The 18391-nt window shown below is 38.2% G+C and overlaps 1 protein-coding gene across 1 annotated transcript in view; it reads left to right on the top strand.

Moving 5' to 3' along the window:
• Positions 1-18391, top strand: part of LOC148102863 (CD276 antigen-like) — a 65487-nt gene that overhangs the window by 3202 nt on the left and 43894 nt on the right. The window contains exons 2-4 of the mRNA XM_087841229.1: positions 159-500; positions 3911-4165; positions 6438-6455. Coding sequence (XP_087697355.1) covers positions 159-500; positions 3911-4165; positions 6438-6455 — 615 coding nt within the window. The remainder of the gene's footprint in view (positions 1-158; positions 501-3910; positions 4166-6437; positions 6456-18391) is intronic.

An 18391-nucleotide genomic window follows, 5' to 3' on the forward strand; every position in this document is an offset into this window, starting at 1 on the left:
GATTTTTATATGTTTTTAATCTTTGTGAAAGTTGTTTTTACTTTATGAAAATAAAAACGTTGAGCTTTAAGCCAATTCTCTTCTGATTGGCTGCCCCTGCCTCATATCTTACTTTTCTTCTATCCTTATCCCTGTTTAAAACATGCTTTGTCTTTCAGAGACACCTGTGGCCAGAGTGACTGTGCGAGAAGATGATGATGTTATTTTACCCTGTTCCCTCGACACCAATGAGAACATTGAGTCAATGCTGTTTGACTGGGTTAAGGAAGTCCCTCGAAAGGAGGTGTTCATGTATCGTAATCGCAAACATTACAATAATGGTCTGCCAGGTCAAGATGTGGAGTTCAAAGGTCGAGTCTCACATTATCCAGAAGAGCTGAAGTACGGAAACGCCTCCATAAGACTAAAACAAACTAGGCTGGAGGACAAAGGAACCTATACCTGTATATTCCCAGACATAAAGCCCAGTGAAAAAATCTTCCGCATTGAGCTTGTTGTTGGTGAGTGCTGTAATAAACCAGCTGATTATTTACAGATGAAACAGTCAGCATGCACATCACTCCTACAGCACACCTGCAGTGATATTTGCAATATTTGGTGAAAAAGACTGAGACCTTCCCATGTGCATGCTTCTCCTGCACCTGCGCCATATCAAAAATCTGAAGTGCCCTAAAAAAATAAAATCTCTGTGAATGCAGCTATAAACACTGCATTTATTATACTGCCAACTTAATGAGAACCTACCACTACTAACCTGTTTCTTTTTCCTTTTCAGAGCCCGTATTAACTTGTTAGAGCCTCTCACAGTCATGTGCACTTATGCATGTCTGTAACTACCAGGCTAAACTTTGTAATAATTTCCAAACCATAAATATCTGATACCTGCCTGTTTCAACAATGTGAAGTAAAATCTGTGATCTTTAATGTAGTCTGTTAGTTTTACCTTTAGCTCTGACACAGATCATTTGTTAGAGGATTATACAGGAAATCACTGAAGCCTTGATGTTTTTAACCTTTTACTTTATATTTTAAAGACAGGTAATCGGTCATTATAAGGGCTAGAAGGCTGAAATTTACAGGATATAATCTTTTTTTAATCTACAATAAATGTGCCAAGTTTCATGCTGATATTCTGAATTAACTTAAAGATATTAAAGAGATTAATTCAAATTGCAAAGCAGAGAATCTATGACAAATTACTTCTAAACTCCACAAAAATCTCTTCAAAGTTAACAAATAATAAGGATTCATTCAGGTTTTTTTACACTTCATGTGTTCCTAGATGCTAAACTCAACTTCAAAACGATGTCCTAAATAATTAAAACAAAGATTCACACATTTATTATACATTAATCGGGTATTTTTTGACAGATTAAATACTTTTCTTTGATTTGTTTTCGTTCCATCGTAACAGCGAAGCCAACTACTTTACCTTCCATATATGGTCAGACAGGTGGTTTTCCCGGCTTCAAACTGAGAGTGGTTTCACTGCGGTGACTTTCTACTGGATGAGAGTAGCTGTCAATCAAACACCCACGTAGCTGTTGTAATGATGCTCTTTTCTGATTGGCTGACTGAATTAATGGTGTCGTGAGGTCGTTATTTTATGTCGGCAATCGATGATGATTGGTTAATTTTGCTCGTGGGTGTTTCCTGATATCAGAGACGTGACAATGATTGGTACAAATTAGTCGTCAACGCTTGGAAATTGCTTTTAATCTTCTTATTTTAAAAGTTTCTGTAACTCCGATAAAACTTCACAAGAGAATAAATTCTCTTTTTTTCTCGATGTCTTTACTCCCGGTTGAATTTAAACGAGCGGAAGTTAATCTGTGAGTTTTGTTCGTTAAAACGAGCTCATATTTGTCTTTAAATGTCTATTTTTGGTCCGATTAACGACTTTCTAATGGTGATGCAACATGCTAACCTTAACATTATTAACTTTTTACTGACGTAAATAAAGACGTAAGTGTTTTATGTCGTAAATTATTTTTTTGACATTCGTTAATCTACTGAAAAAAGAATATCTGAGCTTTCAAACGACGTGTTTTACGACTGTATCTTTGTTTCCGTTCAACAGAAGAATATCAAGTATCTTCATTTATTAATTTTACATGTAAAATTAGGTCGCATACAACCTCTGCGTTTCAAAAGGTTAAAGATCCGAAACTTTCCAGGTGAGTCCTGTTTGTGCCGATACTGATGTTAACATGCTCGTTTGTGTTTATGTGAACGTGTAAGTAGTAGGAAAAGACAAACAGGTACCTGTTTTGGTGAGAACTACATAAGGTCTAAAGATTATCTTTATAAACAGTCCACGGTTAAAGCAAAAATGTTTATAATATTATTTTTTTTATCTGCACATAAAAAAATCATGCTACAATGTTGGTGTGCTAGACAATCATAGTTAACGGGGATTATAATTTTTTAATATTTAAAAAGTATTTATTGTAATCTCTAATACCTTTCAGATGTTTCAGCCATTTTACATGTACAGTTTCGCCATCTGTGTACAGTGGCAAAGGGCTATTCTATTCTCATGTTAAATAAAATTTGTATTTCTACTTAAAAAAAACAAAAAGCAAAGAAATAATAATAATAATAATGGATTGGATTTATATAGCGCTTTTCAAGGCACCCAAAGCGCTTTACAATGCCACTATTCATTCACTCTCGCATTCACACACTGGTGGAGGCAGCTACGGTTGTAGCCACAGCTGCCCTGGGGCAGAAATGAAAAAAGACGATATGAAGTCTTTCCTCTGCTTTTGTTTGCACCCAAGTTACAGCTTCTATTTGATGATTTGGTTTATGTTTGGGCAGCATAATCAAACTTAATGCTGTAATATTACATTTAAATTATTTGATGCATATATTTTTGAAACTTTTTTTGCATTGCCTTGTTAGAGAACATGGGACAGATCACATCTCTTTTAAGACTCAGTTTTATTTTACTGTTGTTTTTTTCCCTTTGTTTATTAGAAGCCATGGTTAAAAAGAAAGTACTCCCTCAATTGTAAGGTTTGTGTAACAACAGAAACAGTTTAAAATTAGGCAAATTCAACCTGAGATGAATAACAACACAACATACAGTCCCAATCAAAAGTTTATGACCACTTGAAAAAGGGCAAAAAAATCATATTTTGATAGATTTTTTTATCTATTTATTTATTTATGAAAATCATATTTCTTAACAAGGTTCCAAGTAGACCATGCAACAAGACATGGGAATGAGCATGCAATTTATTGAAAACAACGCTTAAACTGAAACTGGCTGTTTTACAGCTGATCAAAAGTTGAGGACCACACCTCCAAACAAACCCTGTAAACCCCCCAAGTTCCAAACATAAGCATGACATGAGTAGCTCCACTGTTATTGTTTCTCTTATATGGTACAAATAGTTTTTAAAATAACTTTGAAAATTGTGGTCAACACAACTGAGCCTTTGTGGTGTATTATATTGAAAATTGTGATTATTCATTCAAAATAATTCTGATAATAGGTCATTTAACTGATTATATAATTTTCAAAGGTAAAATTTTGATGTTCATCAAAGATGAAAAAGACTGGATTTGCAAGTAGCATATTCTGTTAATATTAATTGCAAGGAATCCTAGAATCGCCCCTGATTGCAACCAAAGGATATATAGACTAGCTGCTCTAATGCATCATTCTCTCTTTCTCTGCAAATTTGCCCAAACTCATCTCTTTATAAGGTATGAGTGTTATGTACGGTAAAAACTTTACAGACTCACGTTAACAATGCTGGAGGATTAAGGTGGTACTCTGCATTGCTTTTTCTTTATCAAACTAACTAATTTATGCAGAAACAGTAGAAACAATTGATGATAACTTGTCATATTGTTACATTGTTAACACTGTTGTTTGTTGTCTATGATGTGCTCACAGGCGCAGCTCCAAAACCGTATGTCACAATACTTAAAGAAAAGGGGCTGCTGGAGTGTGAAGTTCCAGGTGCTTCTCCTAAACCTACAGTTGAGTGGAGGGACAGTGACAACAAAACACTTCCTTCTAAGACGGTGCAGGATGAAGAACAACAAGGTCGCTTCCACGTCATCGTCCAGACTACTGTGACTGAGCCTGGCTGTTATCGCTGTGTAGCCAAACAGATGGAAAAATGGCATCGGATTTCTTCAGAGATCTGTCTGCATGATGGTGAGTGGGATATAATTCTTCAAAGAAGTTTGAAGATTAAAGTATGAATATGTGCTTAGATTCAACACTAAGAATGTGGTCTGGGAGGAAAGGCTGAAAGCTAAATTATGAAAACATGAACATAAAAAAAAAGATTTGGCTTCAGTAGAGACGATGTGCATGCTGAAAAAAAGCTGTCAGCTCCTAACCTAATGTTAAAAAACTAAACTCACAAAAATATACTGTATATTATAAAATATGAACATTGCTGTTGTGACTGATTTGTTTATGAACTATCACATGACACCCAAAGCTCACACCAATATCTTGATGTCTTTTTAAACCTGAGCATGCTCACAGGCTCTTGAAATAACACTCTCATGGTAAATCTTACTCTGCTTTATTTTTAATTTTCAAACGTTAATGGCATCATATTCACATTCTGGGTGGTGCTCTCACTTGGTGTTGGCTCTCTCTAGAGTATCATTTTTTGTTGCTGTTACGACACAGTGGTGTTTCTGTGTAGCTTATCTGTGTAGCCAGTTTAATTAAAAACTTATATCTAACGTCTTATTTCATAGTATAATTTTCACATGCCCTAACTTGAAGCACTCTGTTGATTCACTCGCTAAATATAGTCACAGTATTCACTCACTATGTCTTTAGGGATTTGCTAGCTTGACTCGTAGCTGACTCACTAGCAGCATGGATTCTTCACCTGTACCTCCTGCACTTTCCTGCTCAGTGTGTGAGACGTCTAGTTACTCCTCAGCCTCCTTTAGTAAAATTGATACTTGTAATAAATGTAGCCTATTTGCAGCTCTGGAGGATTACTGAATTGGAGACTCGATGTCGCAGCTTTGAACAACCCGTAGCTAGCCAGGCCCCTGTAGCCGGTGCAGCTGAAGGTAGCATAGGCCCAGCATATTGTCCTGAGCAGCCAGGGAAACAGGATGGCTGGGTGACAGTGAGGAGGAAGCGTAGTCCTAAACAGAAGCTCCTGGTACATGTATCTAACCATTTTTCTCCACTCGGTGACACACCTGCCAGGGATCAAACTCTGGTAATTGGTGATTGTGTTCTGAGACATTTGAAGGTAAAGACAGACAATTGTCCTCCAGAGACCAGAGCAGGTGACATTGAGGGAAATTTAACCAATGTCAGACTCTGTATTTTTCTCTGGTCCCCTCCCCAGTTGGACCAGGAGTGACATGTTTAGCCGCATGTTCTCTATAAATTGCTGGCTGTCTGAGTGGTGTCCCAGAAATGATGTGGGCTTCATAGATAATCGGGAAATGTCGTGTAACTTTTAAATAACCTGCAACACATCCAGTGAGCGTTTCGAAATGGTTTAATAACATATTGCAATATGGAGAGAAACATCCCAGCCAAAACACTAGGATCATCTCTGAAATTTGGCCGCCACCCTAACATCTTTCAATGCATAGACAGACAAAGAACGCTTACATGTTGGCCCCTCTCACCGGGGGCCTATACCTTCAGCCCCATCCTTAAAATTATGACCTTGTTTTCTGCTTGGCTTTCACCTAAGGGTTTACATCCCTGATAAACAGGAGTCTCACTATCTGTTTAATGTCTCCCATGAACTAACAATGGCCTCACTGTGTCAAGTATGTGTGTAGAGCATAAGGCCCATTTGTAGTGCACATGAATACAACTAAGTGAGAAAGTGATATTACTCTTACTAATGTGATACGATTAAAATATGTGATTAATATATGAGAAAAGAAATCTGCCACCACAGGTTGCAGTTGAGAAGTTAACATGGGAGGTTGTCGTGTGTTGGGTTTGTTCTGAGGATGCACCTGGTTCCTTTTGCGCTATATGAAGAACCCCTGGGTGCTTTAGGTGACACATATTGCAATCCAAATGACTCCTACAATCTTTTTGATTGTATGGCCAGCTTTCAGACAACCAAAACAAATTCCCCTTTCCTTGATAAAAGTCAACTTATGCTGATGCATTTTAGCTTTAAACGGCATACATTTCTACAAGAAATGATTACTCTGTGAAGAAAACAAGCAACTATGGAGGACAGTGGAGGTGGTCTTGTTTTTAGTTGATTGAGTTTTGACTCCTGGAACTGTGCTGAAATTTGTGGAAAAACTGGAACTTGAAACTTTAGAGCTCCTAGATTGTGAGTCTTGGATATTCTCAAACACTGGAAATGATGGTACTTTCACTTGTTTTATTATAAAGGCAACCAGATAAGTGAACACTGCTCTGTAAACATTTCGTTCTGGCAGCGTATAAGCAACAGCTCTCCATTTTTCAGTCAGTTTGTATGGGAGTTTCAAAACAATCATTCTCATGTTCAAAGGCAAATCCAGCTCCTTCATATAAACAGTTTGTTGTGTTAGATTTGAACATCCTTGGAGAAAATGACTGAAGACCTTTCACATCTTCTTGTGTGCAATTTTACTTTCATTTCCAAAATGTTCTTCAGGAAGATTTTTAGTTCTGGAATAGCCCTGCTCAGGAAGTAAATACTGACAACTAGGGATGGGTATCGTTTAGGTTTTATCCGATACCGGTGCCAAACCGGTACTTTTGAAACGGTGCCGGTGCTTAAAGAATCAAGAACACAAACTTTGTCCAAAAACCTCTCATGTTCAGCTGGGTTTTTTTTTTTGTAAAAAGATAACAATGTTAGCCTTTTCTGCAGCTATAGGGCATATATGGTATCACTCTTGGCTGGAAGCAGTGCTTAAACAATGGAAAAAACACAAACTTTGTCCAAAGACTTCTCATGTTTAACTGTTTTCCACTTTTTCTTTGGTCATTTTAGCCTTTTTGGCCAGGGTGAAGGGAGTATCTGCCATCAAACAAGAAGACAGCCGCATGTAGCTATGATGGTGTTTGCTAGTTCACCTTACATGCATTAATGTAATAACGTGGTTAGCCTACTCAACGTAAATTACACACGAACAACATTAAGCTACTCACGCAGAGAAGAACGGCTGCTGCTGCATCATCATCCTCATCATTTCTGCTACACTGGCAGGGCTAGGGGCCAGGACTCTCCTCTTCGGGTTTTTGGGGGATGTTGCTAACTCCGGGTCCAATAACAGGCACCACACCCACAGTAGATGTGCTCGGTGTGAGGTCTCGCAGCAAGCTATCAAATACGGCGCATTTCTCAGCTTTTAAAAGAAACGCTATGCATCGCCAGGTGTTTCATCAGATTTGAGGTGTTACCTCCTTTGACAGTATCACAGTATCAGCTTAAAGCACTTGTTGCAGCTGCTGAGTTTGCATCTTTTGCTGTGGAGTACAGCCAGACTTTGACCGCTTCGCCTTGGGCATTTTTAATCTGTAGCTCTGCTCTAAAAGAACGTACGTACCTGGACTTGCCTACTATCCTCGGAAACGTAAAATGATGGGCTAGAATTCAAAGTGTATCACAGCTCTGGAAAAAATAAAGCACCGAAATGTGCGCTGCTTTTCGGTCTGGTTACTACCGTTTATGACAGTAGTCATAAACGGTAGTAGGGATGGATACCAGTACCCATCCCTACTGACAACTATGCACCAAGTCTTTAGGCTGCCCCCTAATGAACTACTCTCAAACAATCACGCCAGTTATCAGTTTTAGCTTCTGCTACCGTTTTCAAAGGCATTCATAAATAATCTATACTGTAAAGGGTCTCCATCAAGCACAAGGATATTTCTGGCTGGGAGGACAGAAGATACGTTTTGTTTTACAAGTAGAATAGTGATTTCATTTTGTCTTTGCATGTTGTTAACAATCTCATTCTGAGAGTTCTCAGTCAAAGTAGGAGATTGAAGCTGTGTTTGCTGCGTCGCTTGAGCTGAAGCATCAACCTTTACCATCATCTCACCATCTGAGGTTATTTTTGACTTTGCTTGGGGATGATGGCTTGTGATTTAGATGCAGTATTTATTACAGAGTGATCTCTTTCTATTGGAACAAATATACCAGCATAAGGATTTAACCTAGGCATTTCCTGTACGTGCCCTCTTTCAAAATAAGAGTTTGTTCCATCAGATCATTTAGAGCCACAAACTGAGTTTATTTTTAAGACATGAAGCTTTCCAAGTCTAATTTCTCATTTTCTTTTCCTCTTGAACTTCAATAAAAAATGTAATTTTTTTTGGTATTTTTGTTTTTTAATGCTGCAACTTGCTCCATGAGCACTGCCTTGTCAGCAGCAGCTTTAAGGTGTAAAGAAGATATTGATGAAATTCGAGTTTGAAAATCTGGATGAACATCAAGAGCGTTACTGTTGTGTTCAGTTTATGGATCGTCTGCTTCCTGCAACCAAACCTTTGTCCATAAAAACAAAGAATGCTGTCACCTTGGACTGAAAATGCACAGTTAACCTTTTAACTTCTTCTGGCAGTTGCAAACTTAAGGATTCTTGCAAATCATTTGCATCATGGTAGCATTTAATAAACTTAACAAATTCACAAGACACTTCATTGACATTTTTATGTGATGTCATTAATACAAAGATTTTCTCCATGTACTTTGAGTCTTGTTTATATTTTGAACTCGAACTTGAACTAAGACATTTGTCGATATATCTCACCAAATAGTGCATATTCTGTGAATCTCAGGCAACTCGACTTATGTGAAGTGTTTTCAGCTCGGCGTGTACCTGGAGTTGAGTGACCGATGCATGAAACTATACATTTTTAGACACAAGTTGTAAGAGCCGCCATTTTCTTTGTGAGTATTTATTTCACGGCGTGCTGCGGGGAAAAGCCTGTTCTAAGGTTTATTTTGAGCACCTGGCGGCTCTTTCTTTCCTTCTCATACGTAAACTCTCTCTCATATGATTCTTGTGTAGGTGGTAGAAAAGGGGGGAAAAATGACCATAAACAGTGTATTTTGCGACACCATTAAACAAACGATAGCGTATAATATGAAACGATTGATGTATTAATGTCATCATATTGCACAGCCCTAATCGACAAACATGTCTTCTTTTAACAGATGTTGATTCCAGGGAGCAAACATTTCCACAACACGTGTCAGCATATTTCAGTTAGCTATCCAATTATGTATCAATTTGGGACATCAAAACTCAGTTCATCAGTCTTTGTAGTGAAAATATTTTTTCAAACTCTTAATAGCTTCACCGTTTTCCTTTACAGCTTAAACAATAATATCACTCACCAGTTTTGATGAATGAGTGGCGTGTTAATCCAGGCCTCAAGCAGCAAGTCCGTTTAAATTCCCCAAAAGACGATCCAATAACTTTAGTCCGATGGTGATCCTTGAGATCCATAAATCAAAATGCCCAAAACATGAAAGTTGCGTTTTACGGTTTATTTAACCAGTTTGGCGAGCAGTAAACAAAGATTCATTATATGTTGTTTCCTGCTGCTTCTCCTGGTGTGATTTTAAAAAACAAACAAACAAACAGAAAAAACGTAGGCCCACCTTAGTGTATGCTGGTCCCATACCAGTCCCTTTGTTTATAGAAAATGGTCCTACAGTTCTTTCTGGCTGACTTACACAGATAAACCAAAATAAAAAATAAAAAAAATTAAGCATTTATTAACCTACAAATAAACCTTATAACCCCAGAAAATAACGTAAATCAAGAACAAATTTCAAAATGATAAAATATATGATAAACAAGTGTTTACTCAATAGGTTAAACTAGTTTTTGAGTTCTAACACACCCACAGTGATTAGTTTTTGTGTCTTCTGACTTGTTTTCAGATGATGCTGCTCCGATTTGTGCATTCACATTATTAACAGCATTTCAGTTAATTCAATTTATTTATTTATCTATTTATACAGCGACAAATCACAATAACAGTCACTTCAAGGCACTTTATATGGTAAGGTAGACCCTACAATAATACATACGGAGAAAACCCAACAATCATATGACCCCCTATGAGCAAGCACTTTGGTGACAGTGAGAAGGAAAAACTCCCTTTTAACAGGAAGAAACCTCCAGGAGAACCAGGCTTAGGGAGGGGCGGCCATGTGCTGCAACGGGACTGAAAACTGAAGGCTCTCCCTCCCATTCTACTTTTAAATACTCTAGGAACAACAAGTAGGCCTGCAGAGCGGGAGCGAAGTGCTCTAATAGGGTGATATGGTACTACAAGGTCATTAAGATAAGATGGGGCCTGATTATTTAAGACCTTGTATGTGAGGAGCAGGATTCTGAATTCAATTCTGGATTTAACAGGAAGCCAAAACAGGAGAAATCTGCTCTCTCTTTCTAGTCCCTGTCAGGACTCTTGCTGCAGCATTTTGGATTAGCTGAAGGCTTTTCATTGAGTTTTTTGGACTTCCTGATAATAATGAATTACAGTCGTCCAGCCTGGATGTAATAAATGCATGAACTAGTTTTTCAGCGTCACTCTGAGACAGGATATTTCTAACTTCAGAGATGTTGCACAAATGGAAGAAAGCAGTCTTACATATGTGTTTAATACGTGCATTGAATGACATGTCCTGGTCAAAAATGACTCCAAGGTTCCTCACAGTGTTACTGAGGCCAAGGTAATGCCATCCAGAGTAAGAATCTGGTTAGATACCATATTTCTAAGATTTTCAGGGCCGAGTACAATAACCTCAGTTTGATCTGAATTAAGAAGCAGAAAAGTTGTTGCTCTCATCCAGGTTTTATGTTGTTGTTAATACGTTACGTTAAAGGGATGGTTGGCTCAACAGTACTCTGACTTTTTGTCAGCTTGGCTACAGTGCTGAAGAGAAACCTGGGGTTGTTCTTATTTTCTTCAATCAGTGACGAATAGTAAGATGTTCAGGCTTTAAGGAGTTATACCAGGGAATCAAGTACGTCTGATTTGAGACTCTTTTTCACAGGAGATACAGTATCTGCTCTGTGTTGGTACAGGGCATTGAAGATGATAACAGTGGGTGGATTATATTCTTAAACTTAGTTACAGCGCTTTCAGAAAGACGTCTACTGTGACGGTGGAAAGTCTACTCTCCACTGCTGCGTAATCAATTATTGTAAATGTAAATGTTATTATGAAATGATCAGACAGGAGAGGGTTTTCAGGAAACGCTGTTAAATGTTCAGTTTCTATGCCATATGTTAAAACAAGATCTAGAGTGTGATTAAAGTGGTGGGTGGGTTCTTTTACATTTTGAGAGAAGCCAATTGAGTCTAACAACAGATTAAATGCCATGTTGAGGCTGTCATTTTTAGCATCTACATGGATGTTAAAATCACCCACAATAATTATTTTATCTGAACTCAGAACTAAATTAGATATAAAGTCTGAGAAATCAGACAGAAACTCTGTGTAAGGCCCAGGTGGACGATAGATGATAACAAGTAAGACTGGTTTCTGAGTTTCACAGCTGGGGTGGACGAGGCTAAGCTTTCAGGCTTTCAAATGAATTAAAAGTCTGTCTTGGTCTTTGGTTGATTAATAGGCTGGTGTGAAAAATTGCTGCCACACCGCCCCCTCGGCCTGTGGTTTGAGATTTCTGTTGTTCAGAATGACTTGTATGGAGGACCACAAGAGCCACGCGCATCGAAATAAAAAATCCTGTGCTTAATTAATGAATTGTAGAATAAAATCTGCATTTGTAAATTCATTTTTGAATTCCAATTTAATAAACTGATTTTTAAAATGCTTTTTAAGTCTTCATTTCAAAAAACATTTTCGAATTGCACTTTAATAAACTTCATTTCAAAAACCTTTTTCGAATTGCACTTTAATAAACTTCATTTCAAAAACCTTTTTCGAATTGCACTTTAATAAACTTCATTTCAAAAACCTTTTTTGAATTGCACTTTAATAAACTGCATTTCAAAAACCTTTTTCGAATTGCACTTTAATAAACTTCATTTCAAAAATCTTTTTCGAATTGCACTTTAATAAACTTCATTTCAAAAACCTTTTTTGAATTGCACTTTAATAAACTGCATTTCAAAAACCTTTTTCGAATTGCACTTTAATAAACTTCATTTCAAAAATCTTTTTCGAATTGCACTTTAATAAACTGCATTTCAAAAATCTTTTTCGAATTGCACTTTAATAAACTGCATTTCAAAAACCTTTTTCGAATTGCACTTTAATAAACTTCATTTCAAAAACCTTTTTTGAATTGCACTTTAATAAACTGCATTTCAAAATCCATTTCCCTTTCCTGTTCGCTCAGGGATTAACATGTGGATTAGTATTTGGATTAGCAGTTGTATTAACAACTTCATTTTAAAAATCCTGCTGCTATTCAAATGAGCCACACCGTGGGATGTAAGGAGCTCTCTGATTGGTTGGTCAGACACAGGCTGTCTGCCAGCCTGGATGTTTCTAGCTCATAGCTTCGCCCTGCTAAGAAGCCTGTGTGCTTGTACAAAGGCCGTTCCACCTCGGGATTTACACTCGGTTCGACAAGGATATGTGAAGAATGAAGGGACCCTGCAGCGAAACGGAGAGCCCAACCTCTGGCTGAGTGCCTGTTTACAAAGTCTGACCACCTGTGAAGGTAACGTGCTAACGTGGCTAACGCTAGCATCACCGCACGTAGCCCCGTTATTTTAAGGTCACCTTAGCTTATGAAAGTTTTACGTCGCAGCTGTACGAGCTAGCTACGTGTTTTGTAAGCTGCTGTGCTCTTCACAAATAAAGCTGGATGGCCTCAGTGATTTAGGTTCATAAGCAAGTTCAAACATTTCTGGCCTATTATCACTTAGATTTCTTAATCTTAAAAGTGAATGCATTTAAAGCAGGAACTGCACACCTAGCCATCAGAGGTGTGGCAGCATGAGTACTGTAAATTTTTGTAGGGTCCTTGTTAAAAATTCCACAAGCACCACACCACATTTGTCATATAAAGTTCCATTTTTTACAGTACAATGTTGAAATTATAAACTATATATTCTAGTTGTCCACTTGTCAGTAATTTTTGAGTAAATGGATGTCAGTGATAAATCAGTGTTGATTTACCTGCAAATGTTTTTAACAAACTTTGTTTTTTGTAGAATTCATCAGCAGCTGTGGAGAGATGCATTTGAATATCTTCTGGTTCCACTTCTCCTTACCTGGAAGCTGAGCATTGCTCATTTCTGACAAGGACATACACCTCAGCACTTATCATGGGTGTTACATCCTTCGTGCAGCAATTCCAGAGAAAACAAGAGAGCAACGACCACTCATTAAGACCAGCCAGAAATCTGTCCCTTTCTGGCAGCTGTGGAAACTTCCAATAAGAAAGTTTGCATTCTTAGAACAATGCTGGATCATGTGTGATGTGTCATCATATGAGGATATTACATTTTGACTTAATTCTGCTCAATGTGTTTTGATCGTTGATCCAGTATTTCAGCTTTGTGTTGTGCTGCAAGTTTAAAACCCATTGTCCTCATGAGCACAGCATCTAACAACTCTCCTTGAAAAAGTCGATTGACTTTAACTGGACACAATGGTTTCCAGTGGGAGATATTTTCAACACTTATCCGTGACACTGGAGAAGTCACCTGAGTGAGTGATAAAACAATTTTCCATGGAAAATCCAGAGGCACTAAACTTTGTTGTTTCTTTGGGCTCTATTTCAGCTCTAGCAGCATCTCTCAGAAGAAAACTGTTTTCCCAATAATCAGATGAAAAAATTGAACCAGGTGGTATTCTCTGGAGTTTAAGACCAAGACTGAACTCAAACAGTGAATTGACATTAGACTGGAATTCATAAGATGATTAGAAATACTGCTGAAGCTGAATGATTCATTCATATATGATTTTTTTTTTCTCCAATTCACCAGGTCTGTATAGTTCAGTATGATTGTGGTACATGATACAAAAGAATAAATACAGAAGAATAAAAACTTTGTGAATAACTTTACTTTTCTTAAAAATAACTAATAAAACAAGTAAAAGTACAAATGTGTACAAGTTAGAGACTTCCTCACTAAGATTTTAATTGTGTGTTAAAGAGAAAGAGATTAGGAGGTAAAATAGACGATGCAGAGTCCATCATCACTGAGGCTGTCTCTCCTGCATGAAGTCCAGGTGCTGGTTTTCCAGTGTGTGCGTCTGATGGCCCAAAGCTGACTCAGAGCCGTAACACCATCATTGGCTGCAGTATGGAACAGGTGTGGGTGTGTCCTCATCTCCCAGAGGAGTCCAAATTGTCATCAAACAGCCCTACAGACACAAAAATGTGAAAATATAAACAACCAGACTATCAGCAGTGATTTAAGTACTTTAAGACCTCTGTGAAAATCATTTACAGTATATATATATCACAGAATTTAAGGCCTTTATAATCACAGAGCATACAGAGAAAAGTACTAAACTGAATCAATTTCAGCTTTCGTTTCTCATGACGTATATTGTATTAATAATTAAATTTCATTATCTGTATCTTTACCACACATTTGCCACACAGGTGTAGATACTGTAGGTTCAGTGAATGCTTAGATTGCACTGATTAGAATATACTGGACATTCAAAGCTAAGATTCAGCGCACTGTGTTACAGGCTGGGGTTTGATGACTTCATCATATATACAACCTTTGATCATCGTTTATGTCCAGTTGAGAATGAATCTGTGCACTCACATATTAAATGAGCTGAAATCAGTAGTGTGATCTCCAGTCTTTATATGCTGAATGAGAGAACTGAAAGCTGTTATTTTAATCAGCCTGTCTCAGTTGTTTTAACTCACAAGTATCACAAAGTAATGTGGTAACATCTGGACTGACGAGTTTACTGTCAGCATTTTAATCGCTAGTTTAAAGGCTGTAGGCTGCAGCCGTTGCTCTAACACTGTAAAAATGTAACAGGCCTCAGTGCTGGTTCTAATAGTTTGAGCTGCTTCCAGCTTTATTTGTGAAGAGCACAGCAGCTTACAAAACACGTAGCTAGCTTGTACTGCTGCGACATAAAACTTTCATAAGCTAAGGTGACCTTAAAATAACGGGGCTACGTGCGGTGATGCTAGCGTTAGCCACGTTAGCACGTTACCTTCACAGGTGGTCAGACTTTGTAAACAGGCACTCAGCCAGAGGTTGGGCTCTCCGTTTCGCTGCAGGGTCCCTTCATTCTTCACATATCCGTGTCGAGCCGAGTGTAAATCCCGAGGTCGAACGGCCTTTGTACAAGCACACAGGCTTCTTAGCAGGGCGAAGCTATGAGCTAGAAACATCCAGGCTGGCAGACAGCCTGTGTCTGACCAACCAATCAGAGAGCTCCTTACATCCCACGGTGTGGCTCATTTGAATAGCAGCAGGATTTTTAAAATGAAGTTGTTAATACAACTGCTAATCCAAATGCTAATCCACATGTTAATCCCTGAGCGAACAGGAAAGGGAAATGGATTTTGAAATGCAGTTTATTAAAGTGCAATTCGAAAAAGATTTTTGAAATGAAGTTTATTAAAGTGCAATTCGAAAAAGGTTTTTGAAATGCAGTTTATTAAAGTGCAATTCGAAAAAGATTTTTGAAATGAAGTTTATTAAAGTGCAATTCAAAAAAGGTTTTTGAAATGAAGTTTATTAAAGTGCAATTCGAAAAAGATTTTTGAAATGAAGTTTATTAAAGTGCAATTCGAAAAAGGTTTTTGAAATGCAGTTTATTAAAGTGCAATTCGAAAAAGGTTTTTGAAATGAAGTTTATTAAAGTGCAATTCGAAAATGTTTTTTGAAATGAAGACTTAAAAAGCATTTTAAAAATCAGTTTATTAAATTGGAATTCAAAAATGAATTTACAAATGCAGATTTTATTCTACAATTCATTAATTAAGCACAGGATTTTTTATTTCGATGCGCGTGGCTCTTGTGGTCCTCCATAGACTCGGGGGTGTTGATTAATTTCAAATAACATAATCTAAATCTAAAAAAAACTAACTCCTGTCACATGTGTCATTTATGTGCTCCTTAGAGGGAACATTTTCTTTCCAGTGTTGCCCCATTGTTAGCAATGTTAAGTCAGCCACCTGCAACATTTCCAAGCACCTCACCACTATCCTAGCTCCCCTTGTGAGGAACATGCCTCATCAGTGGCGGTCCTAGCCTGTTTGGTGCCCTGGGCGAACACCCCCTCTGCCCCTCAGTGTTTTATTTGTTCGTGAGTAAATTGGTTTGGCTGAGATTAAAGTTATTAGATTAGATTAGATAAAATAAAACTTTATTAAACCCCCAGGTGGTTTTCACACAGCTGACTAAACGTCAAATAGAAAACTGATTAAAGAGAAGTGTGAGACGGTCGAGAATTTATGCCAGTGTCCTGTTATATTTTAGATAGCAAGGAGCAGACGGCTGAGTTTATTAAACTCCACCGAGACGGCAGTGACACAAATCTGAAGGCTAGACCGTCCAATTTCACAGCCGTTTACTTCCGGCCTACCCGACCTTCTGAGGACCCGGCCCACGTAGACCGCGAAGGCCGGGTCATAAATAAACTGATCCACGAGGCCAGTAATGTTGTGGTGATGAAGCTGGACTCCGTTAGGGTGGTGTCTGAGAGGCAGATGTTGTCCAAGATAAGGACAGTCATAGATAATAATTCAATTCAATTCAATTCAATTTTATTTATATAGCGCCAAATCACAACAAATGTCGCCTTAAGGCGCTTCATAGATACAGAGAAAAGCCCAACAATCATATGACCCCCTATGAGCAAGCACTTTGGCGACAGTGGGAAGGAAAAACTCCCTTTTAACAGGAAGAAACCTCCGGCAGAACCAGGCTCAGGGAGGGGCGGCCATCTGCTGCGACCGGTTGGGGTGAGAGAAGGAAGACAGGATAAAAGACATGCTGTGGAAGAGAGACAGAGATTAATAACAGGTATGATTCAATACAGAGAGGTCTATTAACACATAGTGAGTGAGAAAGGTGACTGGAAAGGAAAAACTCAATGCATCATGGGAATCCCCCGGCAGCCTACATCTATTGCAGCATAACTAAGGGAGGATTCAGGGTCACCTGGTCCAGCCCTAACTATATGCTTTAGCAAAAAGGAAAGTTTGAAGCCTAATCTTAAAAGTAGAGATAGTGTCTGTCTCCCGAATCCAAACTGGAAGCTGGTTCCACAGAAGAGGGGCCTGAAAACTGAAGGCTCTGCCTCCCATTCTACTTTTAAATACTCTAGGAACAACAAGTAGGCCTGCAGAGCGGGAGCGAAGTGCTCTAATAGGGTAATATGGTACTACAAGGTCATTAAGATAAGATGGGGCCTGATTATTTAAGACCTTGTATGTGAGGAGCAGGATTTTGAATTCAATTCTGGATTTAACAGGAAGCCAATGAAGGGAAGCCAAAACAGGAGAAATATGCTCTCTCTTTCTAGTCCCTGTCAGTACTCTTGCTGCAGCATTTTGGATTAACTGAAGGCTTTTCAGTGAGTTTTTTGGACATCCTGATAATAATGAATTGCAGTAGTCCAGCCTGGAAGTAATAAATGCATGAACTAGTTTTTCAGCGTCACTCTGAGACAGGATATTTCTAATTTTAGAGATGTTGCGCAAATGGAAGAACGCAGTCTTACATATTTGTTTAATATGTGCGTTAAAGGACATATCCTGGTCAAAAATGACTCCAAGGTTCTTCAGTGTTACTGGAGGCCAAGGTAATGCCATCCAGAGTAAGAATCTGGTTAGATACCATATTTCTAAGCTTTTCAGCGCCGAGTACAATGACCTCAGTTTTATCTGAGTTAAGAAGCAGAAAGTTAGTGGCCATCCAAGTCTTTATGTCTTTAAGACATTCCTGCAGTTTAACTAATTGGTGTGTGTTATCTGGCTTCATGGACAGATAGAGCTGGGTGTCATCTGCATAGCAGTGAAAATGTATGCTATGTCTTCTAATGATGCTGCCTAAGGGAAGCATGTATAATGTAAACAGAATTGGTCCTAGCACTGAACCCTGTGGAACTCCATAATTAACCTCAGTGTGTGAAGAGGACTCTCCATTTACATGCACAAATTGGAGTCTATTAGATAGATATGATACAAACCACTGCAGTGCAATACCTGTAATACCTACAGCATGTTCTAATCGCTCTAATAGGATATTATGGTCAACAGTATCGAATGCTGCACTAAGGTCAAGAAGGACAAGCACAGAGATGAGTCCACTGTCAGAGGCCATAAGAAGATCATTTGTAACCTTCACTAAAGCTGTTTCTGTGCTGTGATGAGCTCTGAAACCAGACTGAAACTCTTCAAATAAACCATTCCTCTGCAGATGATCTGTTAGCTGTTTGACAACTACTCTTTCAAGGATTTTTGATATGAAAGGAAGGTTGGAG

The sequence above is a fragment of the Neolamprologus brichardi genome, chromosome 5 (assembly GCF_056152115.1).
Source record: "Neolamprologus brichardi isolate AB-2024 chromosome 5, ASM5615211v1, whole genome shotgun sequence".
NCBI lineage: Eukaryota > Metazoa > Chordata > Actinopteri > Cichliformes > Cichlidae > Neolamprologus > Neolamprologus brichardi.